The sequence below is a fragment of the Microtus oregoni genome, unplaced genomic scaffold, assembly GCF_018167655.1.
Source record: "Microtus oregoni isolate MIOR12 unplaced genomic scaffold, Mior012 000025F_ref0000491, whole genome shotgun sequence".
Taxonomy (NCBI): Eukaryota; Metazoa; Chordata; class Mammalia; order Rodentia; family Cricetidae; genus Microtus; species Microtus oregoni.
This window is the reverse complement of record NW_024543084.1, coordinates 15,546,164-15,565,379: the sequence shown is the minus strand read 5'-3', so window position 1 is coordinate 15,565,379 and position 19,216 is coordinate 15,546,164. Positions and strand designations below refer to the sequence as shown.

Below are 19,216 nucleotides of genomic sequence, written 5' to 3'. Positions count from 1 at the left end.
ATACATAATAAAAATAAATTGTTTCACAACAAAAATGCAAGAAAGCAAATGAACAACAACAAAAAACCCACCATAGGTCAAAGTAGGAATATTGCAAATTTAAGGCCAACCTGGACTATATAAGGTAGACATTAACTCAGTCGAGCCCGGAGCTTTGCAAATACAAGGCAAGTGCTCTACCACAGCACTACACCCACGGCTCTAACAAGAACTTGCCTCAAAAACACCCCCAAACAAATTTACAAAACAAGACCCACTGTTGCTATAGGATGTCCTTCTGTATGCTGCGAATATGTGCTGCTGTCACTGGTTGATAATAAAGCTATCTGGCCAATGGCGAGACAGAATAAGGTAGGCTATACAATCAAACTGAAGATGAAGAAAGGAAGAAGCAAAGAGTCTGGACAGATGCTGTGATCTGCCCAAGAAGCAAACGTGAAAGACCTGATAAGCCATGGGTCACATGGTGAAGCATAAAATAATAGAAATGGGTTAATTTAAATGTAAGAGCTAGCTAGTAATAAGCCTAAACCATCAGCCAGCATTTATAATTAATATAAGCCTCCGAGTGGTAATTTGGGAAGCAACTGCCAGGTATAATTGGGCGAATGGGACGGAAAGTTCTACTACTGGTTACATATGGCACCAAAAGACTCAGTGAAAATTTCCTCATATAAGCCCCGAAAAAGCTTTAAAAAACAAAAAACCCCAAAAGAACAAAAAACCCAAACAAAAAACAAAACAACAACAAAAAAGGATTCTAAACACACAAAAGAACAGAGGCAAGCACAGCTTCTTGGCAGCAACATTTTCTTGGGCAGGTTCTTTTTGCTAGTGGTAATCAGAGACACGGCTCCTTTAAGACGAGGCTTCCTGGTTTGCACTGGTGGCATGGCCCCAATAGCTTCCCAGAGTTGAGGCAGTAAGCATGACTCTCGCTGGTATCTCTGCCATGAAACAGTCTCTTAGGAAGTCTAATGGGGCAGGGCCAGTCACCAAAGCAGGCTTTGGTCCTAGCCATGCCCCCTTGGCAATTTAAAGACTCACATGGTCAGAAGAGGATTACAGATGCATGGTAAAGACAGATTCAGAAGGAGAAAACCTCTAAATGGGTACAGTGTGCATAGGCTTGAGAAAGAGAAGAGAAATATATATATAACCTAAGATTAAAAATATAGATTTAAAACAATAAAGTCCTTAGAGAGGGGAGTAGAGTAATATAAAGGAAATGAGTTATATAAGGATGGAAAATACTGAGTCTGGGCTATGTATGTTGTTGTATTTTCTTTAGATTTTTTTTTGGCTGCTAATGAGCTAATTGCTGAGAGACATTTGATTATATAAGGTACTGAATTAAATCGATCTATATATTTTAAAAATGTCTTGATTTCAAAACTTAAGTAAAAAGGTATGTCACTTTGGAAAAGAGGTTGTGTTTTCGTTTCCGCAGGAAATAAGAGGCTATGATTTCATTCTGGGTTAAGGAAAATAAGGTTTGATTGAGGAAAATCCCTTGAAATCCTAACTATTGACATGGGAAAATAAACCTAAAGTAACAAGACACATAATGTATATTTTACCTGCTCAGACATAAAACAATAAATTATCTTTGACTAGATTATATACAATGCAGTTTATATTTATACAGCTATATATTTTACCTTTAAGTTCATATATTTTCAGAACAAGGGGATGAGACACCAATAAAGACAGATGGACTAGATTATCCAATGTCTCAGAATGCCTGTTGCAGTTCCCTCTGAGTTCTACATCCAAAACAGCTTCAAGGCTGCTGGCTGAGATGGACCAGCTGAACAAAATACCTCAGTCGGGATTTGACTATAATTCTAAAATTTCACAGTGTCCCCTTTAGATTGCCAATACCACCCCAATCAGCAGGAAGTAGTTTAGAAAACTACACCCAAATTCCCAAAATATTGTTTATGAATGTTTGCTCTCATTTAAGGGGGTTGGCTATAAACTGTTAACGGTTAGTCAATCTTTTTCTAAAGAAGGGGATATGCTATACATATTATTATTATTATTATTATTTTTGGTTTTTCGAGACAGGGTTTCTCTGTGGCTTTGGAGCCTGTCCTGGAACTAGCTCTGTAGACCAGGCTGGTCTCGAACTCACAGAGATCCGCCTGCCTCTGCCTCCCGAGTGCTGGGATTAAAGGCGTGCGCCACAATCGTCCAGCTGATATACATATTATTACAATTTATTATTTTGACTGAAAAAGGATAGATTATTGAATCTACTTTAATTAAAAAAAAACAACTGTTAACCTCAAAATATTTTACATTGGTATAGATTTTAGTTTACTGATCCAAATTAAAAGTCTATTTTGTTATACTGTATGTATATTTCTATTCCTGTTTAAGGTATTATGCTTATGCAGCTCATTTAAAAATGTAATGTATAGGGCTGAAGAGATGGCCCAGTGGTTAAGAGAATTAACCGTTTTTCCAGAGGACCTGGGTTCAATTCCCAGCACACACGACAACTACAACTGTCCGTAATTCCAGTGCCAGGGGACCCAACACCCAAGGCAAAACACCAACACACATTAAAAAAATAAAATTTTAAAAAGTAATGTATAATTAAAAACACAGATTAATGGTCATCTATAATAGGCAAACTTACAGATGTATTAGTTAGGTTTTCTAGGTATACAAAGATATATTTCAATTAGATAGGTAATCGCCAACCACTTCAAAGACCTACAGAATATGACATTTAAGATGTTTTAAGAACTTAGATTTTTCTCAACAGTTAGCCATGTCTGCTTATAGCAGCACCAGTTACTTCAAAGAGGATGATGGGGATAAAAGAAGCTCCTTATGGAGTTTGCTTTCAATGTGGCAAGGCTAGCCATTTGGGCAAGAAACTGCTCTTGCCTGGACTGCTTGACAGTATGCTGTATAAACTGGACATGCAGGACCCACAAGAAAGTGACCACTAAACTTTGCCAAAGATGGGGTGCTCCTTCAGGTTTCTGCTTCACAGAAGAAACTGCCAGACATTCTTCCAAACAGAGGAAAGCTACTGATGAACTTTGCCAATATATGTGGCACAGTTCTTCAAACTTCCTACTTCGCTAAAAAGTCTACCAGAGGGCTGGAGAGATGGCTCAGAGGTTAAGAGCACTGACTGCTCTTCCTGAGGTCCTGAGTTCAATTCCCAGCAACCACATGGTGGCTCTCAACCATCTGTAATGAGATCTGGTGCCCTCTCTGGCATGGAAATACACAGGCAGTAGAAACGTTGTATACACAATAAATAAATAAATCTAAAAAAAAAAAAAGTCTACCAGATAGTCTAGGCCTGTAGGCTAAAGATGAATGTCCCAACTTTACAGAAGAACTCTCGGTGACTATCTAGGTAGCCAGATGTCTCTGCCATTTCTAGAATTTTGGAAGGTTCTTGCAAGGTATTATATCCTTCTGGGATCTTTAAGGTAACTGAAGACTAGATGGTTATGGTTTTCCTTAGTTATGATAAAAGATAAATCAGATATGAAACTTTAGATTCACCAAGATAAGATAGATAATCAAGTATTTTCTGATTTTGTCAAATACAAGTAGACTAGATATTGTAACTATAATTCTTACTTGTAAAGTGTTTGTCATATGTAATTTTACTATGTTAAAGTTAAAACATTCCTTTTTGATTAGACAGAAAGGGGGAAATGTTGTAGGATGTCCTTCTGTATGCTTTGAATATGTGTTGCTGTCACTGGTTGATAAAAAAGCTGTTTGGCCAATGGCTGTATAAATAATCAAACTGAAGATGGAGATAAAGGGCAGTCAGCACAGACGCTGTAAGCCACCCAAAGTGCGAGATGTGAAAGAACCAGCAAGCCATGGGTCACATGTAGAAGCATAAAATAATAGAAATGGGTTAATTTAAATGTAAGAGCTAGCCAGTAATAAGTTTGAGCCATTGGCCAAGCATTTATAATTAATATAAGCCTCTGAGTAGTAGTTTGGGAAGCCACTGCTGGGTATAATCAGGTGGACAGGACAGAAATCTCTGCCACTTTTTTATTACAGCATAAAGAAACAATGTTTTTCTTTATCATACAAATGTGACCTGGGTGACACAAAACTTTAATCTCAGTACTTGGGAGGCAGAGGCAGGCAAGGCAGATTTTCTACAAATCTGAGGCCAGGCTGGTCTACAGAGCAAGTTCCAGAACAGCTAGCTACACAGAGAAACCCTGTCTTGAAAAACCAGAAAGAAAACAAAACCAAAAAACAATGCAACCCTGTTTCAAGAAATGGTTTCGGTATATAATAAAACAACAAGAAACAGTCTGAACATTTTTTATTTATTCCTTCCAACCATTCTCTAGGGCAGTGGTTCTCAACTTTCCTAATGTTTCCCTTTAACACAGTTCCTCATATTATGGTAACCTCATCCATAAAATTATTTTCATTGTTACTTCGTAACTGTAATTGTGCTATTATTGTGAATCAGAATGTAAGAATCTGTGCTTTCGGATGGCCATAGGTGACCCACGGGAAAGGGTTGTTCCTCCCCAAGGGGGTTGCAACCCACAGGTTGAGAACCACTGCTCTAGGGGTTGGCATTATTTTTATACACTTACTAATGCCACCCACCTCAGAAGTAGCAGAAAACAGCATTTAAACTTCCCTGACTCTTCAGCAAGGTTCCTAGCTACTAGGCAACCTCCAGTACAGCATTCAAGGTATGCATGACATCCTAGCTGACTGTCTATGCGGCAGCTGCTCAGATATCTGCTCTAGGAAAGTGAGGTACAGGCAGCCCTCTATTCAGACTGTGCAGGCTGAAGTCACAGGAAACGGGATAGTCCACAAAATGCAGTCCTCTAGTCCTTACCTCCAGCCCTGACCTAAAGGGGACTCTGCTGGTGAAATTCTATTAAGTAATTTTTCTCTTTGGAGGGACAAAGGCTATATTTTAAACAGTGATGGACAAGTAAAAAAGCAGCATAGTACCAGGAATCAAGTCAGGAATCCTGGCTTTGCGCCTGAAGATGGTTCAACAGGTAGGAGTGCTCAGCTTTGTAGGCATGAGGACCAGGCTTTAAATCCCCAGCCGTTATGTAAAAAGTTGGGTATAGCCACGAATGCCTGCAACTCTAATGTTGAAGGAAGATGAGACAAAAAGATTGCTGGAGTTTACTAGCTGAAGGTTCATTGAGAGGCAGGATTTGCAGTGACAGAGCAGAACACCCAGCAGCCCTCTCCCATCTAGCTTCTGCAAGAACACACATTCGAATACAGTCTCACAGAGTCCATCCAGTATGCATGACCGTGAGTAAGGTGGCAAGATTCGTTTTCTTGGGCTGTTCTGGGAGGTGCAGGACCCATGCTTTCAAGAAAACACACACACTGTTCTTAGTTCTCTCATATGCATAGCAAAGTCTTCCCTTTTATTATTTCAAGGCCTCAATGGGCTCAATGGGTACAGTGCTTGACACGGAAGCCTGGGGAGTTGAGTTTGGATCCCCACATATCCACATAAAAAAGCCAGACAAGCATGGTGGCCCATCTGCAATCTCGTCCACTTAGGTGGCAGAGGCAAGAGAGTCGCTGGGACAAGCTGCCTACACTAGCTCTGTGAGCTTGGTTTCAGTGAGAGACTTTCTCAGTTAATTAAATGGAAAGCAACCGAGGAAGAGGAAGACACAGATGTCAACCTCTGGCCTCAAAGCATACTTGAAGAGTGTATCCACACATGCAACAAGAATATGAATGCTTTCCAGGACAGGCTCCAAAGCCACAGAGAAACCCTGTCTCGAAAAACCAAAAAAAAAAAAAAAAAAAAAAAAGAATATGAATGCTGCTGGGTGGTAGTGGCGCACGTGGGAAGTAAAGTCAGGTGGATCTCTGAGTTCAAGGCCAGCCTGGTCTAGAGAGTGAGTTCCAGGACAGTTAGAACTATACAGAGAAACCCTGTCTTAAAAAACGAAACCAGATGCCGGGCAGTGGTGGCGCACGCCTTTAATCCCAGCACTCGGGAGGCAGAGGCAGGCGGATCTCTGTGAGTTCGAGACCAGCCTGGTCTAAAAGAGCTAGTTCCAGGACAGGCTCCAAAACCACAGAGAAACCCTGTCTCGAAAAAACAAAACAAAACAAAACAAGAAACAAAACCAGAATATGTATGTATACAACACACATGACCAAAAAAAGGAAAAGAAAATATTTTAAACTGGAATCACACAAGGTAGCTCATGACTATAGTGCTGGCACTCAGGCAGCTGAAGCAGGACTGCCACAAGTTCCAGGTCAGCCTGGAATGCAGCATGAGACACTGTCTCAAAACAAACAAAAATATTTTAAATCGAATGTGGTTGTCATGAACCTATAATCTCAGCACCTGGGATACAGAGGCAGGAGGACTTCAGATTAGAGGCCAGCTTGGGTTAGTGTTCTGTCATTGGAGAGTTCAATGCAAAAGGAACTAGGCTCCTTGACTGTTTACACCTACCTCATTATGGAGGGCTGGAGAGCCATGAGACTCTCAGTATCCATCCACTTCCCAACACCTCCCTCTGTATATAACACTGCCGGAACTGCAGGAAGTCTTGGGGAAAGGTCAGACTATACAATGGGCCAGGGACCGCATCTAGGGGGGGGGGGGGCTCACTACTGCTGGATAGTTGCTTTTCAGGTATGACCTGCTTAGGGGAAGAATCCTCACTTATGCTCTGTGAAGTCTGATAAATTCATTGGTTCCATGGTGTAATTATGCAGTTTGTTGTTGGGACCTTAGGAGAAGGGGCAGACATTGCTCCCCTGGAAAGAATTCCAGCAACACACAGTGATACCCTAAACCCCAAAATAAAACAAAATAAAAATAGTAAACAATGTACTGAGACTTCACAAACACTGCAGAAGTCATGAAGGAGTCACAGTATATTACTGTTACTAGGACACTGGCACTTGCTATTCACGGTACACTCAAGATTGAGATGACAGGCTCAATACCATGAAGGCTCATCTTGCAAACCCAAACAGGAAACTAGAGTCCACCAATTCACCCTTATAGACAGGCAGAACAGCTAAAGGCTAGGCAGTGGCCCACACAATATGTGTTTCCCATGACCTGTGTGGTCTTCAACAGCCTTGGTGACCATGCCTGGGGGAATACGAGCCTGGACTGGCATATTCTGCTCCCTCTACCAGCAGGAGACTGTGGCCAGGACCATAGAACCAATGCCAGGATCTAGAGCCACAAACCTCAGGGCCAAGTCCTGGTCCTGCATTCCATGCCCAACTACATCACAGAGAAACGTGACACATCATAATCAGATTCCCTACACACTGAGGATGTCTGCAGCATTTCATTCCATTGTAAGATCTTCAGGGACCTTCTGAAGAACTTACTGTGAGGGGGTTACCTGGGGATAACAATGTGACAAATACAAAGTACTCAGAACAGCCTGGGACACAGTACTAGGAACCAGAAATGGCAGCTTGAACCTTTTGTGGAAGTGTTAACAGCAACAAAGAAAAGTCAGAGCCTATAGCACAGAGATCCTAAATCAACACTGGGCTAGGGTGTGGCTTGGAAGCAGAACCTGCACACAGCATTTACCAAGCCTAGATGGAGTTCAAGCCAGACCTAAAAGAAACAATGTTTTTATGCCTAGGAACCCCTATTCAGGAACATTTCCCATCTCTTCAGTATCAACTATTTTTTTAAGGATTTATTTATTTATTATGTACACAGTGTTCTGTCTGCATATATACCTGCAGGGTAGAAGAGGGCACCAGATCTCATTATGGATGGTTGCGAGCCACCATGTGGTTGCTGGGAATTGAACTTGTCCTCTGGAAGAACAGCAGTGCTCTTAACCTCTGAGCCATTTCTCCAGCCCAGTATCAACTACTTTTAAGAAAATTAATGACATTAAGAATTTCCACTTCAGGGGGCTGGAGAGATGGCTCAGAGGTTAAGAGCACTGACTGCTCTTCCAGAGGTCCTGAGTTCAATTCCCAGCAACCACATGGTGGCTTACAGCCATCTATAATGAGACCTGGCGCCCCCTTCTGGCTTGCAGGTACACGTGGAAGGAATGCTATACACATAATATAATAAATAAATAAATAAAAAATAAATAAAAAAAAAAGAATTTCCACTTCACAGATGAAAACCTGACGCTTAAATAAGAGTTAAATAAGCCAGGCATGGTAGCATATGCTTGTAACCCAGGTACTGTGAAAGCTGAGACACTGGCTGACCAGTGAGATATCACCCAAGAGGAAACAAAAAGACCTTGTCAAAGTCTCCTTGTTGCTTAGTGGGACGGTCCACTTCCACAGCAAGATCAGAGTCAGATCACTACCACCCACTGGGGGACCTTAAGACCATCAAATGAGCTGCCATATAAGAACTCTGGTCTGGCCCCTACACATTAAGCAAAAGAATTCTGACATGAGATGTCAGCTCCCAGCTCTTCCTAACCATTCACTGCATCCACAGGGGCAAGCTGAAACTCTCCTACATCTGCAGCACTTCAGGAACTCACAGCAGCACAAGCTCAGTGAGGTGGTTAAACTGCCTCCTAGGGGTGCTCTGCAGGAACAGGCCTGCCCAGCCATTGTGGTCCCCTGGAGCATCGGCTAACTGGGTGCTCTATAAAATATTTCTGCGGAGTTCTGCTGTCAGGAGTCTCAAAAGGGTCCATATTCTGCCAGAGTTAAAGTAGACCTTGCCTGATGCTGGGCACGTGTTTAATAAACACCTGCGGAAGGCAAAGCAGGCATGGAGAAGTCCACTTGAGAGGATCATGTTGAGACACTGGGCTGACAAGTGGGTCTGAGGAAGGCATGCCCCTTGGCGTTCTTCCTCTGCATCTGCTCCAGGTCAGAGAGCTGCAGTCACCTCACTGAGGGGAAAAATGATCCAAGGAACTAGACAGAAGAATCAAATCCTGCTTAAAATTAAGAGCCAGCCCCAAGAGCCACACCATATAAAGTATTCGTTACTTGTGTGCATGTGCCTGTGTGAGGCCAGAAGCTGGCACTGGATGTCTTCCTCAGTCATCCGCCCCATTTTTTTTAAGATAGGGTCTCTCACTGAACCTGGAATTCATCAATTCAGCTAGGCGGGCTCTTTTAGAGCAGAGTCTCATGCAGCCCAGGCCAGTTAACAGTCACGAAATGTAGCCCTCACTCTTGACTCTTCGTCTACCTCACAAGTGATGGAGCTAAGGTGTGTACAAGACCAGTGAGTTTCTCCTGCCTCTACTGCCCCAGGTAGATTAGGGATTAGTTACAAACCACTGCACCTAGGGATCTGAACTCAGGTACTCATGAGTGTGTGGGGAGGTATTTTACCATCTGGGCTATCTTCCAAGACCCCGATACTTTTTTTGAGAAAAAGCTGTTCTATCTCCTTTGGTTTATTTTCAAACATGAGATGAGAATCCTAGCGCCTGCCCTGTATCTTACACCACAGGAAAACGAAAGTAGCCACAAGTGTGTGTGATTTATCTTCCCACTGGCCCATCCCCGCAAAGGGGCCTTGGACATGGCAACTCCTCAGCTCTTCATATTATGGCAAGTGACTTGCTACTACCTATTCTCACAGTACTACTGCAGCTTGTGCCTGCAGAACAGACTGGCTGTTCTTCCCAGGATCTTCTAAGACTCCAAATGCAGCTGACTGTGGTAATGCACATCTTAGCTCCATCACCTGTGAGCTGGACCAAGAATCAAGAGTTTGAGGGCGGTGGTGGCACACGCCTTTAATCCCAGCACTTGGGAGGCAGAGGCAGGTGGATCTCTGTGAGTTCGAGGCCAGTCTGGTCTACAAGAGCTAGTTCTAAGAACCCAAAGAAAAACATATAGGCATCCTCCTGAATATTAACCTTCAGCAAGCGATGAAAGGAGACAGAGACCCACATTGGAGCACAGGACTGAATTCTCAAGGTCCAAATCAGGAGCAGAAGGAGAGAGAGCACGAGCAAGGAACTCAGGACCATGAGGGGTGCACCCACACACTGAGACAATGGGGATGTTCTACTGGGAACTCACCAAGACCAGCTGGCCTGGGTCTGGAAAAGCCTGGGATAAAACCGGACTCTCTGAACATAACGGACAATGAGGACTACTGAGAACTCAAGAACAATGGCACTGGGTTTCTGATCCTACTGCACGTACTGGCTTTGTGGGAGCCTAGGCAGTTTGGATGCTCAACTTACTAGACCTGGATGGAGGTGGGGGGTTCCTTGGACTTCCCACAGGACAGGGAACCCTGATTGCTTTTCGGGCTGAGGGGGGGGGGGGGACTTAATTAGGGGAGGGGGAGGGAAATGGGAGGCGGTGGCTGGGAAGAGACAGAAATCTTTAATAAATAAATAAATTAAAAAAAAAAGAGCTAGTTCTAGGACAGGTTCAAAGCTACAGAGAAACCCTGTCTCAAAAAAAGTAGCCTTCCTCCAAAAAGGAGGAAGAGTTTGAAGGCTACATTTAGTGACTGTGAACTGGCCTGGGCCACATGAGACTCTACTTAAAAAGAACAAAATTGTTCTTTTCAACTGGGATGATCCACAGGTGAAACAGAATAAGAAGGCAGTGGGGTATGGTATACACCTTTAATCCTAGCACTTGGTAGGTAGAGGCAGGCAGAGCTCTGATTACAAGGCGAGCCCAGTCTACACAGATTTCAAGACAGTCAGAGCTACATACAGAGACCCTGTCTCAAAAAATAAAGAAAAGCAAGGCAGAAGAGTGTGAACAAACACCTATTATAATATGGTAGAAAGCAAAGAGACCACACTAAACATGGCCATTTTTTCTAGCGGCAGCTGGATGGAGCTCTGCATGTTCATGGATGTGAAGGGGCTGCTGAGATTTACCTAGAGCAACATTTTCTAGAGTCTGATCCACATAATTGACTTGTTTCCATAAAGTACCAACCCTCTCTACTCTGGTTGGTAGGAATTACTGCAGAGATGCAGAGGAAGTCCTGCAGCACGGAGGTGGCATGTAATCAATGTACCTGCCCCACAAGTTCTTTTCCATTAAGGTAACAGTGTGGAGCTCAAACATGACAGCCAAGGGCCAGCAGCTACTTATAAGATACCTGGGTTTCTTGATGGGCTCTCAGTTTGGAAAAGGATGGGAGAAAAACTGTCAGTCAGGAACCTCTACAGGCAGTGTAACACAGCAGCAAGGCGGCAAGACTTCTGTGCTAGACATTGAAAGCAGTCAGCTTTGCTGGACAAGCTAGATGCCTAGATCTGTATGTGAAACCGCACTAGCTTCTAAGTATTGCAGCATGGGTGAGACAAGACACAGCTGTGGGTTTCTAGGGGTCTTCTCTAGCCCACGAGGCACTAGCTGGAGAGCTGTGGTCATGGTATTTACTACATAGCTGGGACTTCAGAAAACAGCAAAATTTGGTAACATAAGTGGGCTATGAAACCTAAAGATAATTTCAAACACTCCTTGTTATTTGTGTAAATTCCACTGGAAGTGAGAAAAATGTATTGTGTACTACGGAATGCAGTTAGCTTACTATCTACTTTTCAATACCAAGTAAGTTTCCAACTTCTACGAGTACAGTGGTTCTCAACCTTCCTAATGAGTTTGCCATACAATGCTCAATCACAAAATTTTTTTGTTGCTACGTCCTAAGTGTAGCCTTGCTACTATTATGAACCGTAATGTAGATACTACCTGATATGCAACCCTCAAAGGAGTCAAGACTCACAGGTTAGAACTGCTGCACTACCACAGGGCAGCCACCAAGCGAAACTCTTATTGGCTCAACAAGGGTTCAGCACTGCCCCACCAGAGCAGTCAGGAGCAGGTCAGGGATTCCCCCAAGCATCTGGGAAAGATGAAAGGAGTATACAGACACAAGGCACTGATTTCAGCAAAACACAAATTCATTCTGTTCAGCACTCAGCAGCTCAAGTGAGCCAGGAACCAGACCCACATACTAAACGAGCAAAGGCATGAGCTGTCAAGGTGCATCCAATAGCCAGGGAATGGAGCTTTTGCTATTAGCAGACACACTCTGTTCTCTTAAAGGAAATCTGCTGCTTCTGCCAACATTGTTGTACTGAAGCTTCATATTAGCCCAGGGAAAAGGACACTTAGCCAAAGCAGTCTACTCTCAGTCTCAAAGGTAGGAAATGGCAGCACCACAAGGCGGCTGAACTTCTGAGGACACACACTAATCAATATTTCCCCCACAAAGATGCCAGAAATGATTAGATTTCCAGGCCTACAAACTTCCTAAAAGATTATCGTCTATTGACTTAAAATTACATTTATTTGTGTGGTTGCACATGTGCCATGGGGCCCATGTGAAGGTCATAGGTTTTATGGAAGTTACTTCTCTCTTTGTGCCACGTGGGTCCTGAAATAGACTCAAGTCCTCGGGTTTGGTGGCAAATCCTTTAATCCATTAAGCTATTTTGCTAACCTTCTCGATTTTATAATGGTTTGGTCACTTTTATTTGGGTGCAAGGCATGGCGCCCATCTTCTTGAAGACCTATCTATACTGCACTTTGAGTACATACACTAACTATGAAGCTGGGTAATGCATATCATAGGCCCTTGATGGTGTCTAATTCCATAATCCCAGCTTTTTAGGAAACTAAGCATGAGGCTATTTTGAACGCCACAGTAAAATCCTGCCTCAACAAAATCACCTCCATAACAAACAGGAACTTAAAAGCCCTAAAGAACACTGACTTCGGCAAATGAACCTATCTTCAGGAAAGCTAGTGGGAGGCTATTGGTAGTTTGCACACCGTGACGGCATATGACCCTGTCAACAGGTTACCGTCTTCAACCTTGAGCTTCCTAATCATCCTGCCTCCATCTGTCAAGTGCTGGGATAATGATGTGTCCAACCGTGCTTAGTTTATATGGCACTGGGGACTGAAACCAGTATATACAACACGCCCACCAGGCAACCATTCTACCAACTAAGCGATATCTCCAGTCAGGGAACATTTTTAATCATCCCCAGAAAAACTTTTAAAAGCAAAACAGACAAGTATCCACTGGTCCCTCTTGTAACCAATGCCAGGGCACAGGGCAGGATGTGACTCTGGAAGACGGCTTTTGGCTCTGAGTCCACACCCCTAGCATCTCTAAACTAGCTGAAGAAACGTTTGAATTTGCTAAGCAGTCAATGACTTGAAGAACTAGTCACGATGCTCTACGAATATCTAGTTGTCTTAGACTTTACCAGTAGTTCAAATCAAATCCTTTCCCACTGCCCTTCAGAACACACAATAATCCACTGGACCCCCACTCTGAAAATATTTGTAAATTGTATATGTATCTTTAGAGAGTCCCTTTGAATTGAAGCACACTAACAGCAACATCTACGGGTGTTATGAGCATGGAGACACCCATGTAGATACTTCAAGACACCAGGAAAGAAGCTCAGCAGCTTAAATGACAGAGCTAAGCAAAAGGTTTAACAGACTGAATTCCAGCAGGGTCACTTCCTATTACTAGAGTTTGTTACGTTAATTGAACACAAGACAACTCATTACTCCGAAAAACTAAAGGCCTTAATGTTATTGATACTTATGAGATCAATCAAGAAGGGAGAAAGCTCTATGCTTATTAAAATATGAAACATGGAGAGATGGCTCAGCGGTTAAGAGCACTGAGTGCTCACCCAGAGGACCTGGGTTCAAATCCCAGCATTCACATGGCAGCTCACAACTGTCTGTAACTCCAGTTCCAGGGAACCCAACACCCATGACAAAACACCAATGAACATAAAATAAAAATAAATAAGCTAAACAAAACAAAGAAAAAATGAAGAAATATAGTTTAGGAGGCACACCTGTGATCCCAGCTATGTGGGTGGCTGAAGCAGAAGCCTGAGTGCAAAGTCAACCTGGGCATCTTAATGAGACCTCAACATTTTTTCATTGTATTTTGAAAGGCTTGCTTATCATATCCCTGGTTCAAGTCCCAGTACAAACAGGACAAAACAAAATCTTATTTCCACTTACTGGGCTGAGGGAGGCATCTCATCTTGGCAATAGAAATACGGAACCCTGGCTATCCAGATACTCAAACAGAATCTCCCTTGCTAAGCTTTATCATATGCATATAATGCAGATGTTTTAAAAGATAATTTTACTTTATGTGTATAGGTGTTTTGCCTGCATGCATACATGTGTGTGCATAACCCATGTGCAGTGCCAGAAGAGGGCATCAGATCCCCTGGAACTGGAGCTACCAATTTGTTAGCCACTGTGTGGGTGCTGGGAATACAATCCAGGTCCTCTCCAAGAGTAGAGTTCTACAATGCAGATTTCTAATGTTCCAGCTTTATCAAATGTAATCTACTAAAATAACCCCCAAATTAACACCAACCCCTATTTTGTGTGTGTGTGTGTGTGTGGAGGGGGAGGGAGACAGGATCTCATATAGCTCTGGCAGTCTTAAACTAGCACTGTAAACCAGGTTGGTTGGCCTTGAACTCAGAGATCCACCTGCCTCTGCCTCTGAGTGTTGGCATTAAAGGCATGCACTACTATGCCAGGCTCTCTCTCTTTTTAAAATCCCTTTCAAATATTCAAAGGTTGCACGGCCTTCCAGCTGTTGTTACTCAGAAGCAGCTCATGCATGGCATTGGGCTCCAGATATTGGTGTACTTCAGAAGTAAGAACAGCGCTGATCATTTTCCTCACCAGCGCTCCACACTAAGGCAGCACTTATCAGAAGGCATCCCTTTGAGCAAGTTAAGGGATGCGGAGCCTTAGCAATGTTTAAAAATTCATTTTACCACTTTGGAGGCAGAGACAGGCAGATCTCTGAGTTCGAGGCCAGCCTGTCTACAGAGCTAGTTCCAGGACAGCCGGGGCTAAACAGAGAAACCGCCTCAAAAAAAAAAAAAATCATTCTCATGTTCAACTACAGGGCCACAGCAAAAGACCTGAACTTTCTAAAGCAGTGATTAACTGGTAGGGGTCACAGAAAACCAACACTCTGGCATAGAGGGAAATCCAGCAGATATTACCAACTAGTACAAAACAGGGTTCAGGACCCTGTCTGGCAGAAGAAAACACTAGAAAGTGCCAGTGAGCAGAGTGGTGGCAGGAGAGCTGGGTGGAATGTTCATCCATTGTAACTGGTGAGTAACTCTAAAGAAGACAGACGGATGCTCGCTACTGTATTGGTTGCCTAGAGAAGATTTTGGGTGAGCCCAACGTTTGGGAAGTGTTAGGCTCCAAGATAATGTCTACAGAACCATGAGTACTATGCAAACTCTATGGGAGACTGGTAGGGTTCCCTCGCAGGACTACTAGGAGGTGCTAAAAAGGCCCCATTTTTACATGCACAGGTGAGGACTTCCTAAACACAAGCCCTGTGGCATTCTGCTAGGAATCAACCCGTCATGAGTTACAGCCCAGCTTTCAAAGAACCAGCGAACTTACAAAGTCAGAGAAGATAAACATCACTGAACAGAGGGAAGTTTGAGCGTCAGGGTAACTTGTCACTAAGTTTCAGGCAAGATACAAGGACAATTCTGTTCTAGGCACTATGCCAGGAGCTAGAGAGGTCCCACACTCATTCTCCTGGGAAGCTCAAGTCCTCTAAATGACCAGTTTCACTGACAAAACGCACGATATTGCCAGATGGTAAAGTTTCACGCTCGGAGCGAGTCCATCCCACACTTTTCCCAACAGAGGAGGGCTAATCGGCAGAAGGAACTCTTGGGGACCACCCACTTAACACCTCCCCTCTCCTTTCTGCAATAAATAAATAAATAAATAAAATAACCCTCTTAAGCATAAAATGTTCTCGAATTTCCTCCAATCCGCTTGAAATGCAGCAGCAAGGGGAAGATGAAGTTTTCCACGGCTGCAGGAGCTATGTCTAGGGCGTGAGATGGATGCCCGGGGTCTAAAGCCGAGTGCCCACCAGGAGCTGCTGGGATTTGAACCCCGGCTGGCAGACCTGTGGGTGCAACCGGGGGAGCAAACGCCAGGAGCTCTCGACTAAGGTTTCCTCCGGGTCTGGGGCGCCTGAGGGAACCGCCCGGGCCTCCCGCGTCCCAGGCGCCCACCCTAGGCGTCGGCGAGGCGGTCTCCCGCCCCCAGCCCGGGCCTCCCGCGCCCGTACCTGCCGGACCCGGTGCAGGGCATCCACAAAGCCCTCAGCCTTCATGCCCACCGGAGCGTTCTGCCCCTGCACCAGCTCCGCCATGGCCGACCCCACCGCCGCCGCCGTCGCTCCGCTCCCCCGGTCCGGCCTCCCGCTCCGCTCCGGGACCCGTAGCCGGAAAGGGAAAGTCGCCCCACTTCCGGCGGAAGGGAAGCAAAGGGAAGGCACTGCCCGCTCAGTGAGAGATAGATTGGGGAAAAGCCGCGTCTGTGAGGCGGGGTCTCAAGGCACGTGACCGCTGTCCGGCCGGAAGTGGGGGCGTGGTCGTTGCGCGAGGGGGCCTGCCTAGCGCACGAGGCGGCTGTCCGTCAAGAAGGCCGGGTCGCGACCCCGCCCTCCAAAGGGGGGTCCTGGGTCCCCGGCTTTGGGTGGCTGTGTGACGGCTGCTGGGACGCAGGTGCGGCTGCCAAGTTCCCGCTGTCAGATTTTGCACCTGATGGAAGAGAGACGTGGCTCTCCCAACACCTCATCCAAGCATCGAGGTGCACTGCCCCCCCCCACGCCCAGTAGCCATGGTGTGCTGCATTGACTAGGATCGAGCACCTTTATGTGGAACTAGGAAGCTCAGTAGTCCAGAATGGCCGTGTTCTGCCTTTGCCCCAGGACTGGCCATCCGTTTGCCAGGAATGGGTTTGAGGACACCGCTCAAGAAGGCCACCTTGGCTGGAAAGCCAGCTGGGTGTCCTCTTTCACATTCTTTCACTAGGGGAACAGGAAATACCATAGGACCATCATTGCCTCCGGGCCTGCTAAGACAAGAGGCCTTCATGAATGTCTGCAGGCTTGGGGAAAAAGAAGTGACAATGATTTCTCAAGGCAAGGAGTCTTACTTTGGAACACCGTTCTTCTGCCTTCAATCCTGATGGAACAACAACAACAACAAAATCACAGCTCATTGCCAACACATTTCGGAGGCGGATTAGCACCGGAGGATCAGGAGTTCAAGGTCATCTTGAGTTAGATAGTGAGGTTTAGGCCACCCTGGGCTAGATACTTGAGACTCTGTTTCCCTCCCTCCTTCCCTTCTTTCCTTCATTTCTGTGTGTGCATGTATGAATGTGTTGCCACATGCATGTGGAGTCAGGGAACAACTTGCTGGGGTTGGATCTCTCCTTCTACCATGTAGGCCCAGGAATCAAACTCACGCCGTTAGGCTTGGCTGCAAGCCCTTATACCCACTGAGCCATCTACCACCCTAGAGGCTCTTGTGTTGACCTGTATTCCTAGAGTTTGGCACATAGGAGGTGCTTAGGAAAGTCATTTTGAATTGAATAATGTTGAAGCTGAATAATTCCTAAATTATGACAAAATAAAAGAACAACCAAGTTGCAAAATTGAAATTAATCACTTTTAGACAGATCGTTTCAAAACGTGGAGAGAAGCATGCATGAGCAATGTGGCCACTGCAGAGTACTCACCACCTGGAAGCAGGAGCCAGCACTCTGGATGGTGGAGGGTTTTCACTGTTTCACAGAGTTTCAGCCTCGCAGGCACGGTTCTGCTTGACATCCTATCAGTGAGGCGCCTGCTTACTGTTTATACCTCTGAGGAAAGAATTTCCACTCCTCCACACTCCCGCTGGCTCTCTGTGTAAGCAGAAGTGGGGTAAAGACACTAACTGCCAGAAGGATTGCATTGCAAAGGTCACAGACCACTGAACTAGGATGACCAGGTTCTGGTTCACTCTCTGGTTCACTCTGGTTGAGTAACTCTCTAGTCTGGTCGATTATCTCCAGGGGGACAGAAGGGGAAAATGACTCTAACCTGGTCAGGCCACTGTGAAATGTTCTACTATCCTGGACTTCACTATCTAACACTTATTATAAACCCCCTGTTGCACTTGCTTGACTTTTTATTTGTTCAGTAAACACATGAAAAGAATTTTGTCCAAAGAGGACAGGGAAAAAGTCTTCGACATTAACTGCAGAAGCCGAGCGGCTGCTGCGGTAGAATCCCAGCTCTTTAGAGGCAGAGGCAGGAGGATGAGTTTAGGTCACTCTCCGATATACAGTGAGGTAGGTCCAGCTTGTGCTAGATTCTGTCTCAAAAGAACAAACAGAACCCATACACACTGTGGTTGTAGATGACTTTGCCTCTAAGACTGTCATTAACTATTCCTTTGGCTGGAGAGTCAGCTCAGCCAGGAAAGTAAATGCTTGCTGCTCAAATATGCGGTCCCAACAGGCCTCCAGAAACTACGTGGTTCTGGACATGGAGCTAGAGAGATGGCTCATCCATTAAGAGCTTTAGCTCTTGCTAAGGACCCAAGTTTGGTTCCCAGCACCTACATTAGGTGGCTCTTAACTTCCTGAAAGTCCTGCTGCAAATGACATGACACTCTCTTCTGTCCCACATGAGCACCACACAAATGTGACACATACACACAAAAAATCATTTTTTAAAGTAAAAAGCTGGGCATGACAGTGCATGTCTGTAATTTGAGCGCTTGGAGGATGGAGGGTTAGAATGTGGAGTCTGAATGAGGAATGCCCCCATAGGCTCACATCTTTGAATGTCTGTTTCCCAGTTGGTGGACTATTCAGGAAGGATTAGGGGTATGGTTTTGTTGGAAGAAGTGCATCACTGGGGTGGGCTCTGAGGTTTCAAAAGCTCGTTACTGGCCTGTTCTGCCTGCAGATCTGGTTGTGAGCTCTCAGCTACTGCTCCAGCATCATGCCTGCCTGCATGCTACCATGCTCTGCACCATGGTGATAATAGGCTAACTTTCTGAAACTATAAGCAAGCCCCCAATTAATTTTTTCTTTTATAACAGTTGCTGTGGTCATGAAGTCTCTTCACAGCAACAGAACAGTGACCAAGACCTGGAGACAGGAGGGTCTTCCTAGACAAAGTGGGGGGCATCAGTTCCAGTGAGATGTCCTATCTCAGGAAGATTAAAGGGGTGGTGGCACACGCCTTTAATCCCAGCACTCGGGAGGCAGAGGCAGGCGGATCTCTGTGAGTTCGAGACCAACCTGGTCTACAAGAGCTAGTTCCAGGAGAGGCTCCAAAACCACAGAGAAACCCTGTCTCGAAAAACCAAAAAAAAAAAAAAAAAAA

General features: G+C 44.8%; 1 protein-coding gene across 6 annotated transcripts in view; it reads right to left on the bottom strand.

Moving 5' to 3' along the window:
* The window catches only part of Fubp3 (far upstream element binding protein 3), a 52,568-nt gene extending 36,299 nt beyond the window's left edge, over window positions 1-16,269 (bottom strand). For all 6 annotated transcript variants that reach the window (XR_005976371.1, XM_041674734.1, XM_041674737.1 and 3 more), the window contains exon 1: window positions 16,115-16,269. Coding sequence is in view for 5 of the 6 variants with exons in the window: in XM_041674734.1 (XP_041530668.1) it covers window positions 16,115-16,198 (84 nt within the window). In the remaining variant the exon portion in view is untranslated. The remainder of the gene's footprint in view (window positions 1-16,114) is intronic.
* Window positions 16,270-19,216: the final 2,947 nt, after the last annotated feature.